At 27.5% G+C, this 26193-nt stretch overlaps 1 protein-coding gene across 1 annotated transcript; it reads left to right on the forward strand.

Annotated features, from left to right (window-relative positions):
- On the forward strand, positions 1-25190 carry LOC123300836 (thymosin beta). Its single transcript, XM_044883485.1, has 6 exons — positions 1-287; positions 20631-20764; positions 21284-21397; positions 21997-22110; positions 23130-23243; positions 23788-25190. Exons 2-6 carry the CDS (start codon positions 20632-20634, stop codon positions 23835-23837), a joined length of 525 nt encoding a protein of 174 aa, XP_044739420.1. The 5' UTR covers positions 1-287; position 20631; the 3' UTR covers positions 23838-25190.
- Positions 25191-26193: the final 1003 nt, after the last annotated feature.

The raw sequence follows: 26193 nt of genomic DNA on the forward strand, positions 1-26193 counted from the left end.
GCAGTCGCATAACCATCTGCTTACTTCAATTCCACAGTCATTGAACGGCTTTGTACTCGACTAGTAGTAGTTGTCTGCTCAACCTAATACCATTTGGATTATATTGTAGTAGTTCACATAGTTCTTCTGACTCTTCTGAGAACATCATATCACCAAGGGTGTGGTTTTTGCATCGTTTTTTTTCGATTTTTTTTTTGACGTACACATCTGTGAATTGTCAAATCGTTTTGTGGGATTTATCCACCAAATTTAATTCGTTTAATATCACCAAACCAATTTCAAGTCATGTAAGTACCAAAATTTTGTATATTTGTCATAAAAATAATTTTAATTTAATTTTAATATATTTGAAATAAAAACACCGGTAGTTACTGAAACTTCTTTTTTTTTTTTAATTCATAAAATTAAAAAAAAATAATTGAAAAATATATGGGTGGGGCAGGATTCTCTGTTAAGAACAGTTTTAAAATACAGACCACGTAGTTATTATTAAAAATAATGCAAAATTATTTTATAAAATTTGCAATTAAAATTAGTGAATTGTTTTTTGTCGTTATAGGCAACGAGGGACATACGTGAAACCGTCTGATTACGATACACATGGTCTGCATTTTAAATATTTTATTGATTTTAATTTCAAAAGAGGGGTTGAATGCATTTATTTTTTATTCAATATGATTTCGTACACTCCTGTAGGATTTTATTCGATTTTAAAGAGGTTTTAATTTTGGTAGAAATCAAGTAACAGTGAAGTCTGTTTTTTTAGTTAAATTTTAAACGTAAAATGCCGGTTGATTGGCAAATTAATTTTTTTTTCCGTTAAGAAAAGAAAATAATTACAATACAATAGAATTCGGTTTTTGACGGTATGTATCAAGCCGCTAAATTGATCTTTATGTCATTTCATTCGATGAAAAAACAAAAGCATAGTAAGATAACTTCCATTAGTCTCCTGTCTGTCACAGTCTATTTTCTCCGAATCAATCGGATAAAGTTGATAAGTTGGAATTTGGAAGAATTAATTTTCGAAAAATAGAGCTTACAAGAATATTACAAAATCACCGAACAAAAGTCTGGAAATTAATAGACATTTTCATATTAATTTTACCACATTAATTATCAATCATTTATTCAGAAACAAAAGTGAACGGAAATAGTTATATCATTTATGTAATATGTATTGCATATACTGTGCGAAATTTTTAATATTAGTTTTCTATTTCATTTTTCACCCTGTTTCTAATATCCGGTTGATTAATAGTACGATTTTATGGGTACAAGTTACAAATGACATATTTACACTAAAATTTGTGAACCCAATATAATTAAATATTGATAATTAATTACAGTAAAATCTCGTTAAAATCTATATTAAATTTAAATTTTGTTGTATACGTTGTTAGAATTATCAATTTGTAAAATTATTCGACGTAGATTGGATTTATTTAGGATACAACTGTATTTTTAAATAATATTTTTAGTTATGTTAAATTTTACACGTAGGCTGTTAAAGATATCAATTTTGGAGTATCTTAGTCGTAATATTAATGTATTTAAAACATTTTATTCTTATTTAACTATTACTGTGTAATTACAGTGAAACCTCGTTAAATTTGTTAAATATGCTCGATAATGGCTGCCATTTTGAAAAATCAAAATTATGCAATAAGTTAATTCCAGTTGGAGAAAGGTACTGTGATCCATAAGCTACAAACTTTTTTCTGCTCACTTTCAGTCAAAAAGTTAGATGCGATTTATACAATACAGTAGAATCTCGATAACTTAAACCTCGGTAACATAAAATCCTCTGTTACTTCAAAAAATACTATGTTCCCTTCCCATCAGAGCCCAAAACCCCTATAACTTAAAAGACGAAACCTCTATAACTTAAATAAATAATCTCTGTATAGGCCCTCAGTAACTACATAGAAACATGTACATACCTCTATATTAACTAGGGTACATAGAAACATGTACATACCTCTATATTAACCTTTACCTAACATAGATACTTGATAACTAAAAACCTCTATAACTTAAAATATTTTGTGTTTCCCTTGGACTTTAACTTATCGAGATTCTACTGTATATACACATAAAGTCTACTATTGTAGTCGATTATCCTAGAACACATATTATGATAGAATACGTTCGATTATTCGGAAATGAATTTATTTAGGACTCAACTGTAATTTTTTAAACAATAATTATTGTGTTTTTTTCCCTTGCAATGAATTCTTTTTTAAATAAAAAAAACATTTTATTCTTATTTAATTTATTACATATTGTAGAGTGAACTGTTAGGTGAATAACCTAACTTTTTATAAATAACAAATTAGTTAACTTAAATACAAAATGTAGCTTACTTCTTAATTTAGAAGTATTGCGAAAAATATAATCAAACCTGTTTAATAAATGTAAATTTTGCAAAAAATTACTTTTTATTGTAATTGATATTTGTTTAAAAAAAATTAAGTCATTAAAATTTTATTCTTTTTTAAAAATGGAATTCTATATTCAATTTTCGAATAAGTTTACGCAGGGTTTATTGAATCGAAATTTGAGATTAATAATTCGGAATCAATGATAAGATACTTTCGTTAGTGAAAAATAAATTATGAAATTTGATAAAAATTAAAATTTATGTAGAAATATACTTAAATATTCTGATTATGAGTCATAAAAGCACATTATTGTTTTATTATATAAAAATTAAAAGTCATAATTTTTCATCTGTATATCACGTGACCTAAAACAGGAGCCGCCATGATGTGATATCATATAGGCAAAAATAATATGAAACTTTATTTATACACATAATCATTACATACACGACTGTTGAATTGACTTGAACTATCAGAAAAACTCTTATAAACTTACATAACATTTTTATATTTGGTACATTTTGTAAATTATCGATTAATGAACCATCAACACCAATTTTTTGCGCTATAATTTTTGTGTTTGCTATAAATGGTGTTATTGTTTTATTTTTAGAAAATCGGAAATAACTAAAAAAAAAAAAACTAAGTACATATTATTAAAAAGTTAAAAACCATTTAACCTAAAATTGCATATTATTTGTGTTTTTATTGTATTTTATTGGTGTAGAACGGCGAAACCTTTTAACGAAAAATTAGGCTAATTGTCATATAATTATTGTCTATTATTTTTTATTTTTTGTTTTGTTTATCTAAAATAATTGTTTTTCATATTATTTTTATGATACCGTACCGTTTAAAAATGTTTTTGGAAGTTTTTTTTTGTTTTAAGAATCGTTGTTTAAAATGTTGGCTAACGGTTGGCTTCGAAAAGATAAAGGTTTTATTTTTACAAAGTTATTTTTAAAAAAGTTTTCATGCTAATATTTCGAAAACGGAATGGTAAAAGAAGGGTCTCCCAATCTTCCTATTACGTGATATCAAATTCTTGTTAATTTTTGACAGAATTCTCGAAAATAAACTAGTAAAAAAGTTACATTAAACAAACTAGTTAATTCAAAGACAATCTGGGGTACGCAGGTTTCGATTTTCCACGCAGACAGTGTAGGCACCTGCCTAGGGCGGCATGAACTGAAGGGCGTAAATGATCCCAAACACAATTCATTGATTTTTTAGTTACGGTTAAACATTTTTGAAAACTGTGGATTAAGGTAGTTTTGATCATGCTGATCCAAAGTTTTTATGGACTCAACCACTAGGCATGACTTTTGAAGGGCCGTAGCCTGGAAGGGAAGAGTCCATAAGAACTTTTGATCAGTATGATCAAAACTACCGTAATCTTTTTGGTGGAAACTTTGAAAACTTGTTTTATTCGTGGGAATTGAATTCTGGGATATTTCGTTTTTAATGGTACCAACATTATAAGTAGGAAATTTCTAAATTGAAAATAGAATCTAAATGAGTTTCGATATGGCCTATTGTCAAATATTGGACACTGACTATCTTAAAGTAAAATATTTACGCTCAGAAAGGTGCATTTTATTGAATGAATAACTTTTCGATTTTATTCCACCGTTGAAGAAGTTTTAAAAGCTAGGGGACGACAAATTTCTGTAATTTCTCTCAATTTTTTTTCTGGACTGAAAATGTCTAAATCCGAACCTGGTGATACGCTACAATCACTCTATCCGCATCGTTTAGACACTCTTTTTTAAGTGACATCAGTTTGAATTGAATAAATTCATAAAGTTTTTCTATTTTATTTTACAAAAACTAATTACTTTTTTTTTAATTAACAATATTATTAAATAGTATAATAATTAAGTAATTTTAAAAAGAATTATAGATATTTTTTGATTTGCTTTGTACTAAATTTATAAAAAAACAGGTGCCTTACATTTAAATTGAACATCTGTCATCCATTAGAAATTTTGGTCACCCCTTTTTTGTAAAATAATTTTATTCATTAGTTTAAACAAAAAGTGATTAAAAATTTTTTAATGTAACAGATATTAATATTTAAATTATATGTAATCCGTTGAAAAATTCACAGAAATATTTTCTATATGTTTATTTTCTCCTTCAAAACTGTAAATAATAAAAAACATTCAAAAACTGCAAAAACTTTCTTCTTCTTAAGAACTCTATCTGCTACTTCACTTTGTCTTTCTAACACGGTACTTGTATAGTTTTCCAAAAAGTCCAGAGAACATCGGAGATTGCATATTCATCGAAATTGTTTATTCCAACATTTGTAATTAAAAAACAAATGATTAGAATTAGGAAATGTTTTAATTATTTTTTTAATTAATCACATGTAAATTCCAAAAATTTTGAAATCACATTAAATGACTCATTTAATAAAACAAACATTTCAAACATGCAGCGAAAAATAATTCATTTTTTTAAATTTTCATTGTTCGCCATTAATTATAAAAAGTACAAAAAGATTATTTTAGGGTGCCAAGACAAGTTTAAACTTGTGATCAGGCAAGCCCCCCTAAAATGGTCAGAATTGATTAAGACTTAGTCCAACTTCATATAAAAAAAATCAAGCCTTTTATCCTAAATTGCCTTGGAGCTTATATATCCTTAACAAGAAATATATTTTAAAAAATATTTTAACAGAATCTCTTTGAGTATCTGTTCCTATATCCTATACCAGCATTGTAATAAACGCCATGCATTTCTTATTGTGAACCTGCTTTTAGTTTGAAAATTTTGAATGATAATGGTAGTAACATTAGAATCTCCGCTCAAGTAATATTTAAAAGTAATTTAAGTCAGATGGAAAAAAAATTATATAAACATAATATTTTTACAACACCTCAAATTACAAAAGAAAAGTATAAAAATTGCAACACGCCAACAAGGATTATTCTTTCGACTCGAGTCATCCTTCATTCCTTCTCAGTGATTTTTCAAAACGTTTACCAGAAGAATATGACACGATGTATTATTTATAAAATCATAACCGGTTTTATGCAAAATGAAAACAAAACAAAAAAAAATCATATGCTTACAAAAAATAATAACATAATCGTTAAAATTATTTATAAAAAATTGTGAAACAAATTTTTATTGTATTTTCTGTTGATAAAATTGCTGTTTTTTTTTGTAAATTAGCATAAAAATTGATAAAAGTATTTATAAAAAGTTTGAATGTACAAATTACATATTCGCATTTTATTTTATCATTCACACTGGAACTGTTTACAGTCTTCAAACAAATTAATTAAGGTGGAGCGCCAAGGCAGTTTTATATTTTGGGTTGAAATTATTTGTACTTTATTTTCAACTTTGATGATGAATTTTGTTATAACTTCATGAATGTAGACGTAAAATAAGAAGTAGAAGTAAATAAGCGTAGACCAAAAATTTAAATTAAATTTTAAACCTTTTTTAAACTGTCAAAAACGCGGGCATCCAATTTGATGACGTAATATCGGTATCATTATACGAAATAATACAGATAAGTTTGACAGATATATTCATAGACAACTGATTATAATAAACATAAATATTTATTATCTATGGATATATTATACCCAGCTGTCTACACTGAAGTAACTGGTGGTCTATGGTTCATACCGATATGACATCACATCAGGGTTTGCTCGCGTTTTAGTTCACGTGGTATACAGTTTAAAAAGTACGATTTTTAATTTTAATATAAAAAAAGAAAAATGGTCTTTTATGACTCGAAATCAGAATATTTAAGTATAATTTTACATACTAGGCTACCGAAATTACCCTATTATATCACTTAATGAACTTTAGCACATTATTTCCCGTTCATTCGGTATACAATCAATATAATTTTGTTAACAATTCACGAATTATAATTACACCGATGAATCAATAATAATAATAATCAATCGATAATTATTTACCCGGAAATGTTGCCTATATAAATTTCCGTTTATTATTAACAGCGGTGGTAATCGATCATACATTTTAAGAGAGACATTCATTTGAGTTTTTTTTTTGTCTCACACACATTGTAACACAATACAATATTGATTTTGACCTTCGAAAGTAAAAAAAAAGGTCATTGTATTGCCAAAAGTTTTATTACTCATCCACAAATAATTTTTATATGACTAATACACATGCAAAGATTGTAACATAACACGATATATCGAATCTTAATATCGTATATATCAGGCATGGGCAAATGTGACTCAGAGAAATCCATCGGACTTAAAATACGAGTAAGACAGTGATAACCTAATCAGCGATAACCTAAAATACAAGTAAGACAGAGAGATAACATTTTTTTTCTACCTATCTCATTACTATTAGAGAAACTGAAACTCCTTTCTCTAGCCCGCCTACTTACGCCTGGAATTATCTCAAGCAAAATTTTGTCCATAGAGAAATTTTACGTATACATTAAAATTTCATTATTTTTATTCGCACCGTGTATAAGTTTTATTGGAAGCATTGCTATGGTAACGATACACACTACTTTAATTATAGAATTGTATGGATGCATATATAATTGTATGGATTGCATTTATGACTTACATTGAAAATTTAATATTATTGTCTCACAAATTTAAATAAATAATTATGATAATTTACATTTGAAAAATAATATTTGTGCAATTTGATTTCTTATTTTCACAATTTTTATGCATTAAGTGTAATTAATTAGTGTTTTTCAATATTTTTAATTTGACATTTTCTATAACATTTACATGTAAAGAATTGCAAATTAGTCATAACAACCACCTTTAACGCCAAAATTTTTACTGGTAGCGCTGGCATCGATTTTATGGTCCCTACCATGACTACGCACACAACGAATAGCGTGTTAAATTACTTTTTTAAATCTATCATTAATCTAATTATAATCTAAAATTTAATAATAAATGCAAATTAATGCCAATTAAATTTAATAATTTTATATAATTTTTGTAAAAATGAATTAATAAATTGTATAATATTTTTCAAGAGCATTCACACTTAACGAAAATGAAAGGAACTTGAACTATACCAACACATTTTCATATGTTAGAAAGATTATGACATTGACCTTATACTTGGAATGTCAAGAAGTCATATTAGTTAATATTTCAAGGCTTGGCGCATCTCTACTAGGCGTCTACAACCATGCTTGATAATTTTAAACACAGAGTGTTACATATTATGGGTGACTCAAAACAAAGCTCAGTGAACAACTGCAAACGCAACCTTTATATGGAAAACAGGGCGAGTAGCAATCATTAGTCTAGCCCAGTGATGCATAAATTATTGCCTCCTCGACCCATTATTATATACAAAATATTTTTGCAACCCATGGATTGTTTTCGCTACTTTACAAGTTGTAAATTTAGCGGAAAAAATTGCTTAGAATGAGATTCCTATCCAAAAATGAATCTCGTTCCACAGTTAAACTAAACTTAAACTAAAAAAGAAATTTTTTCTCAAAAGAATTTCAAAGAAAGTTTATTTTGACCTGGCTTCTAAATATTCAATCCTCAAGTATTTTTTTTTGGGAAATGAGTCATTTTTAAAGCTTTAAGAAATAAAAGAAAATATCAAAAACAAAAAAGAGTCATAGTTAAAAACAAGCGACATTCAACTCAGTATAGACAAAGGATTTAAACAGTTTATAAGTATCGTTAATTAGGGCGACTAAACAATCTAGTACAAAATCGCTGAAGCCTACTTTTAGAGTGTGAAAAAAATGAATAAATTTTATTGTTCTTACAAAATTCTCAGAAAAATACAATTATAATTAATTTTTTTTTATATTTGAGAATTCAAATCACATCAATAATTTATTATAAATTCTCTCTTTATTACCCAGTACCCATTTAAAACACTGGGGCGCAGCAATAAAGGAAGTAGGATTGAGAAAGGGGGTACATATAAGATTTATTTCATTAATTTTAACGGTAAACGAAAAAAATTAAACTGAAAGACTGAAAGTTTTCTGGATCCCGATTTTTGATGTAATTACGAATTGGTTGGATTGAGTTTGTCGACTATTGATTGGGTTCTGAAGTTTTAAGCCCTTACATTCAAAAATGGGGCGCTATTACAGAAATTTTTCCTATTGTCTATTTTTTTCTCAATCTAATTTTAACCGAATAATAGTCAATCGGTCAAGTTTTAGAAATTTCAAGCCCCTTAACCCATTGGTTTTGTGTACCTTCCTTGAATATATAATCCATTTTCTAGAGGCAAAGATTAAGAACGGGCAAATACACTGCAGACCAGAAATTTTCATAGTCTGTTTAGTTAAGGTAGTACGAATGCCAAGGCAAGTTTAGATTTGTAGTAGACGTCATCATACGAATTACATCGCTATGATCTAGTATTCCAGGACTTCAAAATCACTTGACCCGTCGGTAACCTGCTCAAACTTTGTAATTAAGAGGCGATCAAACCCGTTAAAACAATGGGCTATGGCAGCCCTACCAGACCGGAAGAGGAGGGAGGAATTTTGTAATGCCATATTGGGATACCAACTTTACCCATAAAATAATCGGGTAATTTTCACGTGAAGTTATAGCTTTCAATCTACTTTTTCAAGAACTAACAAGTTGCCAGGGTAACTTGGTGGATAAAGTAGGTATGACAACCTTTGAAAAAAGGTGGCAAAGGTTTTTTCAAAGGTTGCCATAATTTATTCACCAAGTTACCCTGGCAACCTATTATTTCTTGAAAAGGTAAATTGAAAGCTATAACTTCAAGTGAAAATTACCCAGTTTGGCATTACAAATTTCTTCCCTCCTCTCTCGGTCCGATAGGGTTACCATAGCCCATTGTTTTTACGGGTTTGATTGCCACTTTATTACAGAGTTTGAGCCGGTTACCGATGGATCAAGTGATTTTGCAGTTCGATCCCGGATCCATAGTCTATGATAGACATAAGACGCGATCTTCATACCCCGGATCAATTCAACTCAATCATTATTGTATGTAAGCTTGCCACGATCGATGCGTGCACTAAGAGAAGGGAGGCAAATTTGGTGTGAAGAATTTTGTATATTTATATAAAAAATAACAATAAGTAATTGTCTTTTTATTATTTTAAAATAATTTTTCTATTGTACGATGGATGATAATGATCACTTCAATTGAATAATAAAATAAAAATCCAATATGTGGCTGGTCTTTGGCCACACGTTAAATATTTATTAAAAGTATAAAAAATTATTATTATGATCAGAGAAAAAGAATCAAATGCTAATGACGTTTCCGGGAAACGCATATGCATTCTTTTAACAGTACAGTCAGTTTAGTACACAGTTAAATATTCACTCTTTGGTGAGAGTGTTTCACATCAATTTTAATAACATAATAATAATAATGATTGGAGCCATCCATTGAAAGCCATGAACTGAAGACGACATCAGACAATGCCAGACAACATAATTTTATTTAATTTATATGATGTGTTTTTAGCATTTTTTTTTATTTTATTTGTTTAAATAAGTCTGTAGTCAAAAACATTAGTACTATTTTAGTATTTATGAAGTGAAGAAATAAATACTGCACCCATTTTTTCTTCTCACTGTCTAATATTAAGGTAGTATGATCGCCAAGGCAAATTTAGACGTGTGGTTGAAATTATTTGTATCTTATTTTCAACTTTGATGATGAATCTTGTTATAACTTCATGAATGTAGACGAAAAATAAGAATAAAATTTTTCGATATCTGCCTTGGTTTTCGAAATATCGAAAGCTAAATAATTAAGTAAAATTTTCAATTTTCGATATTTTAAAATTACTCCAGGCATCGAAAAATTTTATTCTTACTTATCGTCTTATATTGGCAAGTTATAACATAATTCATCATTAAAATTGAAAATATATATTTTCAAAAAATTTGTGTTCCCACTATCGTGCTCATATATCCTTAATTAGGCGGGTACAACGGGTGTTTTTTTGTTTTCTTTCTCTATGTCGTTTATTTATTTATATAATTGGGAATCGGGCGTATGATTTATAAATTTTAAATAACTTAATATGCGTAAAACCTCACCGTTATATCTGAAATAGCAATAATATTAAAATAAATTAAAAAAATTTTAATAAAAAATCCTTTTTGGGGGCAAGCTTTTCATTGTACTTAAACGTAGAAAATAATTTTTCTTATGAATCACTTAAACATGATTATATATCAAGGAAGTCGGAACGCCTCACGCTTTTACAAATAGTTATGTAAATATGTATAAGTGATTCATAAGAAAAATTATTTTCTACTTTATAGTACAATAAAAGCTTGTCTCTAAAAAAGTATTTTTTAATTTAAAAAAAAAAAAAGTATGTATATTAAATATGGTGCAAGCGATGTAAAAATCAGGTCATAAAAATGCATTATTATCCAATTTATATCAAAATCTCAGCTCAATCGGAAACTGGGAAATGGGTCAAATTAAACTTGCAAAATTCGATTACATACAAGTGAAGTTAATAAAAATAACTTGTAAAATATTAGAATATTGTAAAATTACAATAGCTCTGTGAACTTCAAAACACGGCTTTAATTGTGGCCAGTTGTCCCATCCTCCATTGCTTTTCTATAAAAATCAGGTCATAGAAATGCATTATTGGGTCAAATTAAACTTGCAAAATTCTATTACATACAAGTGAAGTTAATAAAAAAACTTGTAAAATTACCTTTTGAAAATACAGACCTTCATATTATTAATACCAAATCGATTAGAATCATTGATATCATTTGACACAAGCAAATATGGACCTTGAAATTGAATTTCATTTGTACATGCAGATAAAGAAATTCGCCCACGCTATGCATTTCAAAAAAATTTTATTGCTTTTTTATTTTAAAATAGAACTGAATTTGAATATTTATTACAGTTAAAAACTTTTTTGTTTGCATGTTAACGTTTCTCATATGGTGTGGTTTATTTTATCGTTAACACACTTAACGATGTTTTTTTTCTCAATAGTATTTACCAACTGTTGAATAATTTATTTAAAAAAAAATATCTAAACCATATGGAGTTTTAAATATGTTTTAAATAAATAAGAAGAGGTTTTGTTTTATTTCTTTAAAAGTTTTAGCAAATTTATTCAAATTTCGTGTGAAATTCTTCAAGTTTTAATTATTGTTAAATATATAAAGGTCCCCATACACGCTTACACCATAATTTTTTAAAGTATCCTCTTAAATATTCATTGGTGGAAAAATAATTTATAAAGAAAAACGCTTTTCCAGATAATAATGGTTAAAGTTAGAATTGAATTTCAAGTACTGCGATTATACCCTTTACTCTATTGATTTGAAATTTGGATATGTTATATGTTATAGGTATTCGTATTCTACCGGTCCTGAGTACTTTTATTTTTCGATTATTTTCCTGTTAATTTGTCCAATTTTCATTGATAACATCCAGGTACAGTGGAAAAAGAAAAGTACCTGTATGTAAACAGTGAAAATTTGTAAAATTATCAGAATTTTCGAAAAATAAAAGTATTTAGGACCGGTAGAATACGAATACCTATAACATATTCAAATTTCAAATCGATAGAATAAAGAGTATAATTGCAGTAAGATAAGATATTGTCTCCCATTTTCTACAAAAGGTAGTTTGGCGTCTAGAATAAAATAAAATCGATAAAGTACAGACATAGACCGTATTTAGATAGATACCTTGACATTCCATTTTTACATCAATAATAAATATTTTGTTTTTCAATATTCTGCACTACATATATCTTTTTAATTAATCAATTCGCTCCTATTTTATATTACAAACTAAAATGAATTTTTAAAATCCACCTACTCGCTCTCACGTTACCTACCATAAATGGAATAACCTCATTTTTACTAACCAACTATTTATCATTATTATGTTAGATTTATTTTTTTGTTCTAAAATAGAAGAAAGATTTTATAAGCAATCCGATCAAGTAATAAAAATGAAAAGGGGAGGTAATTTTCACACCTTGATGGATTAGGTGTCTTAAAACATTTCAAACCCTTAAGAAATATCAATTTTAGCCAAATAACCTTAATAGTCTATTCACAATTCAGAAAAAATTATTTAATTCACAATTCAAGAGTACTTTTTTTTTGTAACCTATTAGGGTACTTTCGGTAGTGAAAAATAAATTATGACATTTGAAAAAAGTTAAAATTTATGTAAAAATATACTTAAATATTCTAATTTCGAGACATAAAAGCACATTTTTCGTTTTAATATTAAAATTAAAAATTGTAATTTTTAAACTGTATAGCACGTGACCTAAAACGCGGGCAAGCCCTGATGTGATGTCATATCGGTATGAACCATAGACCATCAGTTAGTTCAGTGTAGACAGCTGGGTATAATATATACATAGATAATAATATTTATTATAATTAGTTGTCTATGAATATATTTGTCAAACTTATCTGTGTTATTTCGTATAATGATACCGATATTACGTCACCAAATTGGATGCCCGCGTTTTTGACAGTTTAAAAAGGGTTTAAAATTTAATTTTTAAGTTTTTGGCAAGAAAGCGTGTGTATTTTTCCGAAATAAATTTTTTGTGGCTTTTTATTAGCAAAATCAACATTTTGAAGTACTTTTTCAAATATAGTAGAATATCCTATTGTATTATAATATTTTCGAACAACAAAGTATACAGAATGTTCGATTTACATCTAGGCATATAAATATCACGAGTAAGACAGAGTACATGCGTTAAGCAATGCATCTAAGTAAGAGGTATTATAGGTGTTATATGAAATTGCAAAAGTGACTTGTATCGTGGCTTATCTGTTGTAGTTCATCGATTAAACTAAGAAACTCCCACTCTCCAAGCGTCTTACAACTATCTCAACGAATATCGAAGCTTCAACACATGTATATAATACCTCTCATTTAGTTGCATTGCTTATCGCATGTATTCTGTCATACTCGTGATATTTATATGCCTAAATGTAAATCGAACATTCTGTATATTAGCTTCAAGCAATCTTTCTGTTCTGATTAGCAACTTAATAAGTGAGATGAAGTAAAGTAGTAAATAATAATAATTTGATTTAGTCAATATATTCGATGACCACCTGTGTTTTGCAGATTGTTCTGATTGCTTTATTGGTTTTATTTAGTATATGTATAGAGTTATAGTAAATATAAGTAGTTGACTTTAGTTAGTTGTTCTGAACTGACAACAACAACAACAATATTTCCATAAATGGTGTTAAACTGGTAAACTTTACAACTCAAATATGTTATAAATAGTATGTAGTCATTCCATTCGTCATTTATTACAGATTGTACCATAAATAATATTTCTAATGTCAATTATTAAAATAGAACACTCAAGAAATTCTATAAAATCTATTTGAGTCCTATCTGATGACAACGAATTTGCTATCTAAAAGTCGATTGAATTTATAATTTTCGAGATTTCGGACTCATATATAAATTTTAGATTCAAATAAATCTGATTTTCGTAATTTTCGGGTAAAAATTATCTTAGAAAATAATTTTCATTAAAATCGGGAATAAAAATTTTTTTTAAATTTTTTTCTCATCTTTTCTAAGGGAAAAGAAAGTCTTAAAAAATTCGATAAAATCTATTTGAAACCAATTTGCTCGATAACATGATTTTAAGCTAATTTTGGCCCAGCGAAAACGATTCTGGTATCTAAAAGTTGATTGGATTTATAGTTTTTGAGATTTCGAACTCACGAAGCTTAAACTCGGAATCCCAAAAATTGCCGAAGTCATATCTTGAAAAATATAAATTGTAGATTAAAATTAACCTGCTTTTCATAATTTTTGGGTCAAAATTGCCTTAGAAATTGATTTTCATTAAAATCGGGAATAAAAAATTTTTTCATTTTTTTCTCATTTTTTCTAAGGGGTACCCCTTCAAAAAAATCTCAAAAAATTCGATAGAATCTATTTGAAACCAATTTGCTCGAAAACATGAATTTATGCAAATTCTGGCCTGGCGAAAACGATTCTGGTATCAAAAAGTCGATTGGATTAATAGTTTTTGAGATTTCGAACTCAGGAAGCTTAAACTCGGAATCCCAACAATTGCCGAAGTCATATCTTGAAATATATTAACTTTAGATTCAAATAAAAACCTGATTTTCGTTATTTTTGGGTCAAAATTACCTTAGAAAAATATTTATATTCAAATCCTTTAAGGAAATCCCAAAAAGTCGATATAATTTGGTAGTCGAAACTGGGTAACACATAAAAAACTTCTTTTTGAAAGTTAAAAATTCGAGGAATTTAAAGGGATAATATCGGAAATAATGACTCAAAAGGGAATTTCGCAATTTTGGAAATTATATCCTCCAACAAATCAACGATACCTGATTAGTTTGAAATAACCCTTTCGGGAAACAGAAGATAAAGAAGAAAATGTTCCAATGAGAAAAATTAGGTAAATTTGTTTCAAAAACAAAAATGGGAAATTAATAATTCAGGAATTAGTTTTATTCCTAGGATCATCCAATTAGGATCAATTTCAATAGTTAATATCATCCGTACTTACTCTTTCCATGCGGTAAGAAATGCCTAGCGTTTATTACAATGCTGGTATGGTATAGAGACAGATACTATAGCATCTATGTTGACCTAAGTAATAATACAATATTGAATAGGACTATCCACCAGAAGTATTGTTAGTATCGCCAACCAGTATGGGCCTGGCGCCCATACTGCATTGACTCGTCTGCCATAACTATTGCTAATATTACTGTTCCCTCAATACAGTACATAGTATGGCGTTCACACACAAAAATTTTCAATTTTTTGCTTTTTTAAATGAGTTTTACAAGAAAAACTGACGTAATAGACCAATTTAGCAGGTCTGTGTTATTCTTGAACACTTTGTATTTTAAGCAATAATTCCAAGTAAAATGTATTATATGAATTCGATTTGATAAATAATAAAAATTATTGTATAATGTTATTAACTTTGTATGTACACTTGTTTGAATGTTAAAATGTTAAATGCATTTGCAAAAACGATATCTATCTATCTTGTAAATTTAATGAGGACATTTACTGCCTGCACAAGTGAGCCATAGTAGAGAGGGAAGTGATAATTTATAATTTTTATTATTCAAAATATTATAAAAAGATTATTTATTTATTTATTAATACCAAAATTGGTAGTGAAATTTTAAATATTCCTTGGGGTTACTATCATGTCATATTTTCTTTTTTTTGGTTGATGGGTTTAGGTTGAATGCTGCCTCAGGCTTATTTGATCATTATTTATTAAAAAAATCATAAACAATTGAGTTAATTGTTGAAATATCATGTATAGACAGTGTTGATTACTCTTGTCATTACACATACATACATGTCACACATACAATTTTCCCATATAATACATACTATAAAATTTACACCTAATTTGCGCCCTCTCATGAACACCTATACCGAATTTTTGTGCATAGTATCAATATTTTTAAGCGTTACAAACTTGGGACTAAACTTAGTATACCTTGCATATTACATATATGCATGGTATAATAGCAGAGAAAAATTATTTTCTTAAAAGTTGATGAAAATCCCGATAATTTTTGGGCAAATATTTATTGTCTCCCCTATATTAACCGCTAAAATTTTTCTGTTCAACAAATTTTACATTTTACAAAATATATGTTCAAAAAATTTATATTTAAGTAACGCAAACTTAAGCAGCTCAAATCTATGAATTGTAACACCAAAATTTAGCTAAGAAATGGTGATTTTTTGAAAACGTCCTTTAATTATAAAGTTTTAAAAATGACAATTTTTTCTAAACAAAAATTTAAATAGAAACTCAAAACGTAATTTAAATACACCGAGCAACTTTCGATAATATTTTTAAAGTATTTCGATTTTAAAACTTAACAAAACCATATTAATATCATTGTATCAAAATTTTATTCAATTCATTGAATAAGCTCTTGCATGACAGAACTCCCTTAAAATTTTTATCAAAATTCATAAAATTGACATCAGTGATGTTAATAAAACGAATTTTTTTAAATATAATTTTTCAAAAACAAAAAAATAATTTTTAATAATTAAAAAAAAAGAATAGTATTTAATTAATATAACAATAATATGAATTAATAAATTTTTGTAAATTATAAACTATATAAAATACAATAATACATATTTCTGATGACTCAAACACTTTATTTTATTATTATATTAATTTCTTTATGACTAATATTTATAATATTAGGTACGATAATGTAAATATAAAATATATTCATAATATTTTATAAATAATTATATTAATAATAAAATATTATTTATATTTATACCAAATATGGTATTAATAAAGTAATATCTGATTGTTTTTTTTGTATTATTTGAATAGAAATAGGTAAAAACATTTGTCCTCAATTCTTTTATTTTTGAAAAATTTGCTATGTAAACATCATTTTTATTTTACGTCACACAAGTCTTGTTTTAAATAAATCATTTTAATGTCAATAACAAAAAAAATAATAATTTTTATTACCTTGAAAGGAAATATATATTTTTGACGTACCTACTTTCATTATTTCTATCGCTATAATTACGATTTAATTTTTCTTGTATTCGCACCGTGCGTGAGTTTTATTGGAGGCTTTTCCCTGGTAACGATACACTACTTTAATTATAAAATTGTATGGATTGCATTTATGATTTTTATTGAAAATTTAATATTATTGTCTCACAAATTTAAATAAATAATTATGATAATTTACTTTTTAAAAATAATATTTGTGCAAATTGATTTCTTATTTTCAAAATTTTTAATGCATTAAGTTTAATTATTTAATGTTTTTCAATAATTTTAATTTGACATTTTCTATAACATTAACATGTAAAGAATTGCAAATTAGTCATAACAGCCTCCTTTATCGTAAAATTTTTCACTGGAAACGCTTGCATCGATTTTATTGTCCCTACCATGACTACGCACACAACGAATATTTGACCACACAGCATGAAATGAATAAGAAAAATGTTTCTTATAAAAATATTTAAAATAATTGGAATAAAATGGCATTATTTAAATTTATTAACGTGAAATAATAATTATTTGTTGAATTGTTCAAGAACATGAATCAGTTAGAATATTTTATAAAATTCATATAATAATTGTAATAAATATTAATTATTTTATATAATATACTTATATTTATTAATTAATTAATAAAAATTAATGTTCTTAAAGGTTCAGATAACAGTAATTTTATAAACATATATTTTATTCCAAGTTTAAGGTCATTTTGTTGTCTCTGTCTCTTGTTCGATTTTTAGGTTTTATATTAGAATGAATATCCTTTAGTCTAGCCGGGTCACGGGTCTTCTTTTTGGAGCTACTATTTTATTTTGATCCAAGCCACTATTCACTCTGGCCACACTCCCCATTGTCTTTGATGACCCTTCTTTTTTCTGGATTAACTTGCCAAAATTTAATTATTATTTTTTAATTTTATTTCTCTGTAATAATTAAGGTGATTATTCGAATTAAGGTATTTACATTTCAAGATAATTTAATTAAAAAAAATAAATCATTTCTTAAACTGTATAGGCAATATGTATGACACTCACGTAAATTTGTTGCATTAATCTACTCGTTTTTTGTTAATTGAAATGCATTTTCTTTGCAATAGCACAAAGATTATTTTAAGTTGTATTTAATAACAATAAGACTTTAGAACAGAGTGAAAATATTTTAGGCTTTTCTGGATCTACAAATTCTAGCATCAGCTAGCCGTAATACAGTTATAAGAATATTAAAATTTTACTCCCAAATTTGTAACGGTTTAAAGTATTGACCACAGAAACAGTCGGAGAACCTCTTAGATTAAAAATTCCAGAAAGTTTTCTGTTTAATAAAGTGAAGATCTCATTATAGTATATTTGAACAATTAACTCTGTTAGTTATTTAACATTTCCTTGTGAAATATCAAGAATTTGTCGTCTATTTTCAAAAACACCAGAAATGTAATTAAAATTGGTATGCGATAGAATATATCAAGAAAAGAATTCCTTTAACAAATCAAATAGAATTCCCTAATTTAATATACATTTATACTTTATGTATATATACGAATGGAATTTGCAATTTTAATGATCAAAACTGTATTTTGTTATTTGAATACGACGGGAATACAAAGAATGAAACAGCATCATCATCAGAGTCAGCCCTTGGCCTTCACAATCAATAAAATAATACATATAAAATGTATTAAAACAAGACCGGGCGAACCCCTCCCAAGTATACTAGTCTAGGCTAAGGGTACACACATGTTTATATTTGTTACTAAAAATAATACCTATCAGTTAAGGGGGTCGTTAATGTTTGACGACTGACATAATACTTTTACAATTTCAATGTATTAAATATGCAGATATAGGGAGTCACACTTGTCAAAAATAATATAAAAAAAAAAAAAAAAAATTTAAAACTAGCTCGCCTCGAGAGGAATTTCGCAGTGTGGTATCCGTGGCTAAAAACAGGCTAAAGATATAATATATAACTGATTCAAAATGTCAATAGTAATTTTTTATTATTATCCTTTTCCGGCAGTTCATATCCTTTAAAACATATTAAGAGCAGCTCTTAAAACAGGGTGCACACAAATATGTGTCCATAACGTAAGGAATTTTTCATTGCCATCAAAATTTTACAAAAGTTTATATGAACATAAGTCCGTAAACGGCCCTCTTCGGAGATAAAGTCGTTAATTTTTTATCACCTTTCTGCTGGTGAAGCACCTTTATAGGAACGGGCTCAGACCCAATTAACTTGTATTGCTCATTTATGAACTGAAACCCACTTTTTACGTCCTCAGCACTCAATAAAAATTCCGATATCTCTTTTCGTTTTTAAGTTATCGTGTAGTCTTATCTCTAACGATTTACAAAATGGGTCCTACGAACCCAAGACACAATTGATATTTGTTGCTTATTAACGAACTCAAACTCACTTTTTACGTCCTGAGTCCGCTATAAAAAATTCAGCTTGATATCTTTTAACACCTATCCCAAAATCTGGTTTGTAGCATCAATATTACTAAGCGTTACAAAAATTAATTTATCTGGATAAAATGCAAATTGTGAACAATTTTTTGTTAAATTTTTAAAATTATATTTATAATTAATTTTAAATTAATTAAAATTTGTATTCATTTGTAATTTTAATTTTACAAATATATTTTTAAACCACAGAAGCAATCAATGTCATATTTACCAACAATTATTATTAATAAATATTATTTAATAAATATATATGATAAATTCATTTAAAATCAAATAATATTAAAAACTATGATTATAGGTCAAAATGCTACCATGATTTACTTAAAAACATTACTCATTCATTAATTATAATAATAATTCAAGTATTCAAGTAACACCATATGTTTAAAATAAAAAAAGACGCGGACGGTTTATTTTATTTTAATGTCTTAACAATTAATCTTTTTTTATGTTAATTAATAATTTTAATATGCATTTCTTGTAATTGTAATTTTAAATACGAGATTACGGATAGATTATCTAAGTGCGATTAATTACAAAGAATTTTATAATTATATAATTTTTTGAACAATATCTCTTCTTTATTGATAACGTAAACCAGATTTTCTTAAGAAATATATAGTTTAAGATAAAACATCCGTAAACAGATATTTCTATATATTTTTTTACCGAATCGAATAAAATTTTGAGTGGATGTTAAGAATAACCGTTCCCTTGAGAGTTGCTAAATTAAAAATTTCTTGCCCACCAATTAAAAAGGATATTTGCTATCAAAGTTGGAACTTTTTGTATCTTGAGTTAAAAGTACCAGTTGACTAAAACTGACATATTTAAAATCATATCTTAAGGTGTTTCGATACCTTTAACCAAATCGAAAGTGTTCTGGAAAATTCCAAATTACAGATTAGTAGGATTTGACATTTTTGAAAATTAGGAAGGCCATGATTGAAAATTGGACAAAATTGACACTTTATTAAAATAACTGATTCGTTTTTTATTTAGGTACCGCACTAAAAAATTCCTTGTCCAACGATAAGTTTTTATTATTTAAAAACATAGTTTTTTTTTTTAAAACTTTAGCTGAACTCGAAAGTTCTATTCGTCTCCAAGAACTCTTGATTACTTTATTATAAAAAAAGTAACTTTCACATACGTTAGTATACGAAAATTTTGTAGTATTCATTTCAATATTTATTTTTGTTTTAGAATGTCTGAAGCACCATCCTTAAAAGATTTACCACGTGTCGCTGGCGACCTCAAAAGTGAATTGGAAACATTTAACACAACGTGCATGAAAAAGGCCGATACACAAGAAAAAAATATTTTACCATCTGCAGAAGGTAAGTACCCCATGTGGTAAAACATACCCAAACGAAAAAGGTATGACACTTTTTCGAATTATTTGACTTTCAAGCTGCGATATTTTACGACATACAAAACGATTTGCCATAATGTATTACAGACAAAACTCCCGTTTTTTTAAAAAACCAATCAATTTAGGCAATACACATGACATAACTATATGATTTTTACATAACTGTATGAAAGGATAACGTTTTAACGTCGTGAACTAGCTCAAACCGAATAATTGTCTGTATTTTTATTACATTGGCTGGAGTGTTTTTTAAGTATTTTTATATACCTAATTTCATAATATCCATTGCTTTCCCATTTTAAATTCTAAATTTTCGTCCATGTTCTGTTTATTTCCATTCATATCAATCATTAAAACTACTTACAATTTTGCACAGATTTTGGGAAATTTTTCATAAATTGCTTGTACTATAGACAAGACTAACCTTTTGAGTTGTATCAATCTTTTGAAATTGTTTAATAATATTGTGAATTTATTTTTACAGATGTAATCGCAGAAAAAACTCAAAAAACATTAATTGCTGGTATCGAAAAATTCGATGCCACTAAATTAAAACATACTGAAACTCAAGAGAAAAATCCATTACCAGATAAAGACGGTTAGTATTTTAAATTACTTCTCCAATTTTCTTTAAAGTTTTGTAGATTGTGTGTTTTACGAGTGTTTAATTTTTGTTGTAATTAAATTTTGAAATTTATTGTTAACCCGGTTGAATAGAAATTTAGATCCAAACTACTACCTTAAAAGCTAGAAGGATGCGGTTATTTGTTTTTTCATGTCATGATTTTTTTTGTCACGCTGAACCGAGGCCGAAGGCTGCCACGGAAGCCAAGGAGAGAACCCCCTTGCGAGAAAAGCGAATATCCTTAAGTATAAAAAAAAATTTAGAATTTTTGACACTATGCCCAGAATGAGACTGCCTCCTTAATAAATTTCTATTCAACTAAAACATTTTTAAATTTTAAATTGCACTTACGTGTTAAAATTGTAATTACCTAAAATTATTATCCCAAAAAAACCCAGAAGTGTGCTTACTCTTTAAGAGATTTGTATCAATGAACAACTAATTAAAACAGTAATTAGATTAAAATGCTTAACCAATTAGCGTTTTATACATTTTTTTTTTAATTAATGCTTATTTGTTTTCCTGCATGTTTTTTTTTTTTTATGTTTGCATGATTTAAAAAACACACACAGTGGTTCAAGCAGAAAAAGTACATCAAAATTTATTAAATGGTGTTGAACATTTTGATAAATCAACAATGAAACATGCAACAACTCAAGAAAAAATTTGTCTGCCCGATTCAGAAGGTATAATGCAGTATATTTATTTATCCCAAAGTATTTTCCACAGCTTAAATTTCAAAAATCTAACTTACCTGCCAGTAAGTTGCAAAATACCCCAGAACTCACATGTTTAATCTATAAACATAGCTTCTATTTTCGAGTTACAAAAACACAGGATTTTCTTTATTCCTCTTTCGCTTGCGAATAGGATCCATGTTTATAGGAACTTTTAGGAAAAGACATGGAGACGTTCCTTATAATTTGAATCACTTACATAGAACAGAAGTGACGGAATTGGTTACATCCTAGACCGGATATCTAGAAGAGCCGACTTCAATTACTGGCTTCCAATTAATTTTTTCGTTTTTTCCTTTTGTTCAAATGAAAATATGTTCGGTAATCCTGTGAAGTGTACAGACAGTGAACCTTAGTTAAGTGGGACCATGATAAGTAAGAAATCTCCATAACTGGAACTCATGCTGCGGTGAGGTCCCAACACTTTGGCAGTGAATTACCTCTGTTAGTGGGACGAAGCAAACTTCTATATCTACGATTCGTTCTTTCGATTTTATCGTCATAACTACCTCTATAATTGAGACAGCGAGTGAATTTTATATACATTCACCTCTGTAACTGAGAACTAAGATAACATCGTTTTGTTTGTTCTTATTCTACCCGCAAATTCCGCAGTTAACTAATTTTGAGTCTCAATGACCTTCAGTTTTAGTTTTGCTTTAGTATCATACAAATTTTTATTTGAAAAATGTCGAAACGAAGGCTGAAATCATTATCAGTACCTGAAAAACTGAAGTTAATATGTGTTTATGAAAGGGGAAAGCACACGTTGAAGTCTGTGTCGATGTCTCACTTAACCAGAGTTCACTGTATTTGAGATTAGCTATGAGATAATTTCCTTTCTCAAATTCCAAAAGTAAAGAGCTTTTTTTAATTTTCAATCATTATTTTTATAAACGTTGCTTATTAAAAACTTTTTTTGCATGGTTTGATGTTTTTTTTTTGCCAATTGCGCATGATTTTTATAGTTGTTCAAGCCGAAAAAGTACATCAAAATTTATTAAATGGTGTCGAACATTTTGATAAATCGACAATGAAACATACGACAACTGAAGAAAAGAATAGTCTTCCAGATACTCAAGGTAAAATTTTTGTTTAAGTTTTCGATCGACGAAAAATCACGAACTGGTATATTCGTAATTTATTTTGTGTTTTTTTAACGCTTGCTTTAGAGAGTAACAGTATTTAACTTTTCGATTGTTTCTAATAGTATTTTGTCAACGACTAAAAGTGATCTATTAATGAGGGATTATTATAGTTCTTCGCTGGAATCTTTCAAGTTTATAGTTTTTTATAAGCAGGAAAAATTCCCCCTCTGCTTTCTCTTTGGTCTCAATATTATCGTCTTTATATGATTTCTCTAGCCTGTTTTTAGCTACGGATATCGCACTGTGGTATTCCGTACGGATCGAACTAGTTATTCAATATTTTTTACTGAACTAGAACACAGAAATTAAAAAAAACGCAATCCAAAACATATGAATCGATTCCCCTTATGCTATAAAGGCTACTTAAAGCCATAATGTACAAAATCAAATAGATGAATATTAATTGTTCTAATAGATCACTTTTAACTAAATTTTCTCGAAAATTTCAATGAACTAATTTTGAATTTTATTTTTACAGTAATCGCTCAAGAAAAAGACCAATTAAAATTGATTGAAAATGGCAAATAAAAAGATTTAAAAACAAATATTAAAAATTTGCTTCGACTATAAAAAAAGAAATTCGTGTCAACATCCACAACAAAATGGGGAAGCAGATTATTTTTGAACATAACAACAACAAAAAAAAAAAAACGATATAATAATTTAATTAAAAAAAAATTAAAATCTTGGAAAAAAATCAAATCATTTTTTTAGTCTTTCAATTTTTTTAAAACTATTCAAAAAAAAAGAAACAAAATGCCATCAATTCATTATCAAAAAAAAATATCAAATCTTCCACTGAAAAATGTGGCCATTTGTAAATCGGTGCTCAATCCGTTCATTCCTGTATTAACATTACATAATATATTTATAAATATATATATATTTGATATAATTTTTAATAGTCTTTTCTAGTCTTGCTGAAAATTTAATTTTTGTTTTTGTATTCTATAAGTCATTCCATAAAAAAAATCCCCGATGTCTACTCAGACGTTAACGTGAACGTTGATTCCAACGGTAAATGAGGTATTCGAACGACTTTCGATGTTGACTTGAATTATTCTAGAAACATCAATTATTCGTTGCTACCTTTAATGAATTTAACGCCTACGATTTTATTCATGGCGCCTTAAAAACCAATTAAACACCATGGATTGATATATGTTCTAAATGATTCAGTCGTTAGGACCTGGTGTGATGTGTTTGAAGCTGAAAATTTTCGTCTCAATCATCAGAAGATTCTCCGTTATTATATTTTCATCATAATTTTGACACTTGTCAGCTATTTTCGAATAATTAATGACGTCATTAAACACTTCGTTGAAAACTATCATAATTTTGATATCCATATTTCCACCATATTGAAATTATTCATGACGTCATAAACCCTATAACGAATTGATATATTTTCTAAGCCAATAAGACCTGTTACTTAATACTCACGAAGTGTTTTGCCAAGAAGAATTTAGTCGTAATTGATCATGATGTCAAAAAATTTATAGAATCAAACGTAAATTCACGATAGCATCTGAATAGACACGAGGAATAAAAAAAAAGCTTCCTACAATAATAGGCCAGATTTTTTTTTTGCTTTAATTAGTAGAGCGTTGTTTGAAGAGTGAGACAGCAAGATTTTGAATTAGACTTTTATTTTATAATAATGCCTAAAACAAAATATATTTAATTTGCTATAGTAATATTCTCGCGTCCAAAAAAAAAGCATTATTTAAAAAAAGGGGGGCTGATCCGGGATACTCTCAAATTTAACTTACTTTGCGGTGATATTGTTCTTTTTTTTTTAACACAAAACGGGGAAAATTTTGTTAGATATGTATTGATGACCTAAAAAGGAAATATAAAGTGTACAAAAAAAAAACGTACGAAAATTTTACGGCCTTGGTTTTTTTTTTATGTTAGTACATATCTTTCATGAGTGTATCAAACTACATTTTTAATAACTACTACAAAACTCAAATATACTACGAAGCTTTTTATAAAAATTTTGTACTTACATAGGACTTTTTGCATATGCGCGTGTCATATTTTTGTCAATGTTTTTTATTCTTTTTGAAGAAGAATTATATAATAATGGAGATTTTAAATTTGAAAAACAAGAATTATGTATACTAATTAAGTTGAAGAACATTGATTGAAATGTAACGTGAAATAAAATTCAATACTTTTATATTCATTTATACTTAATATTTAATACTTTTATAATATTTGTAAGAACAATTATAATCAAACGTAATAAAAAACATTTGAAAAAATATTAATCTTTTTATTTATTTACCCTAACAGGATGCAGAGTAAAAGGTATGTATATTACATTGTTGATAAGAATAATATGTCAAAGGTGGAGTAGTGGTCAGCTCTGTTGCCCCGGGTTACAGAACATCTCGGTTCGTATCTGGCATTGGTCCTATTATTTATTAATTAAATAAGTTATTATTCTGACATAATGTCATTTTTTTTAAGACAATTGTTGAGAAACAAAAGCGACAAATAAGTAAGAGGAGAGTGAGGTATATTTTATGTTATTTTAATTCCCACCCCTTGACAGAAGAGTGATTTATGACATAATTAACATAGTTAATTTTTTTTGTGAGGTAACATGTTCTCCTATTACAAAATCTTATAAAATTCCAATTAACAAGAATAAATTAGCATGTACAAGAAAAAAGCAAGAAAATAAGTTTTTTTTAATATTTTGTAATAGGCGAATATGTTATCAAAAAAAAGTGGGATAAAATATACAACATGTTCTCTTGTTACAAAATTTCAAATTTTAATCTTAACGAGCGATTTTTTAATTTTATAAATACAAATTTTAATATTTGGTAATAGGAGAATATGAGTGAGATCAACTATATGACATGTTCTC

Source organism: Chrysoperla carnea, chromosome 5, assembly GCF_905475395.1.
Source record: "Chrysoperla carnea chromosome 5, inChrCarn1.1, whole genome shotgun sequence".
In the NCBI taxonomy this organism is placed as follows: domain Eukaryota; kingdom Metazoa; phylum Arthropoda; class Insecta; order Neuroptera; family Chrysopidae; genus Chrysoperla; species Chrysoperla carnea.

Coding starts and splice junctions, on each gene's coding strand:
- LOC123300836 (XM_044883485.1), top strand. CDS start 20,632: ATGTCTGAAGCACCATCCTTAAAAGATTTACCACGTGTCGCTGGCGAC. Junction 20,765..21,283: donor TATTTTACCATCTGCAGAAG/GTAAGTACCCCA, acceptor TTATTTTTACAG/ATGTAATCGCAGAAAAAACT. Junction 23,244..23,787: donor TAGTCTTCCAGATACTCAAG/GTAAAATTTTTG, acceptor TTATTTTTACAG/TAATCGCTCAAGAAAAAGAC.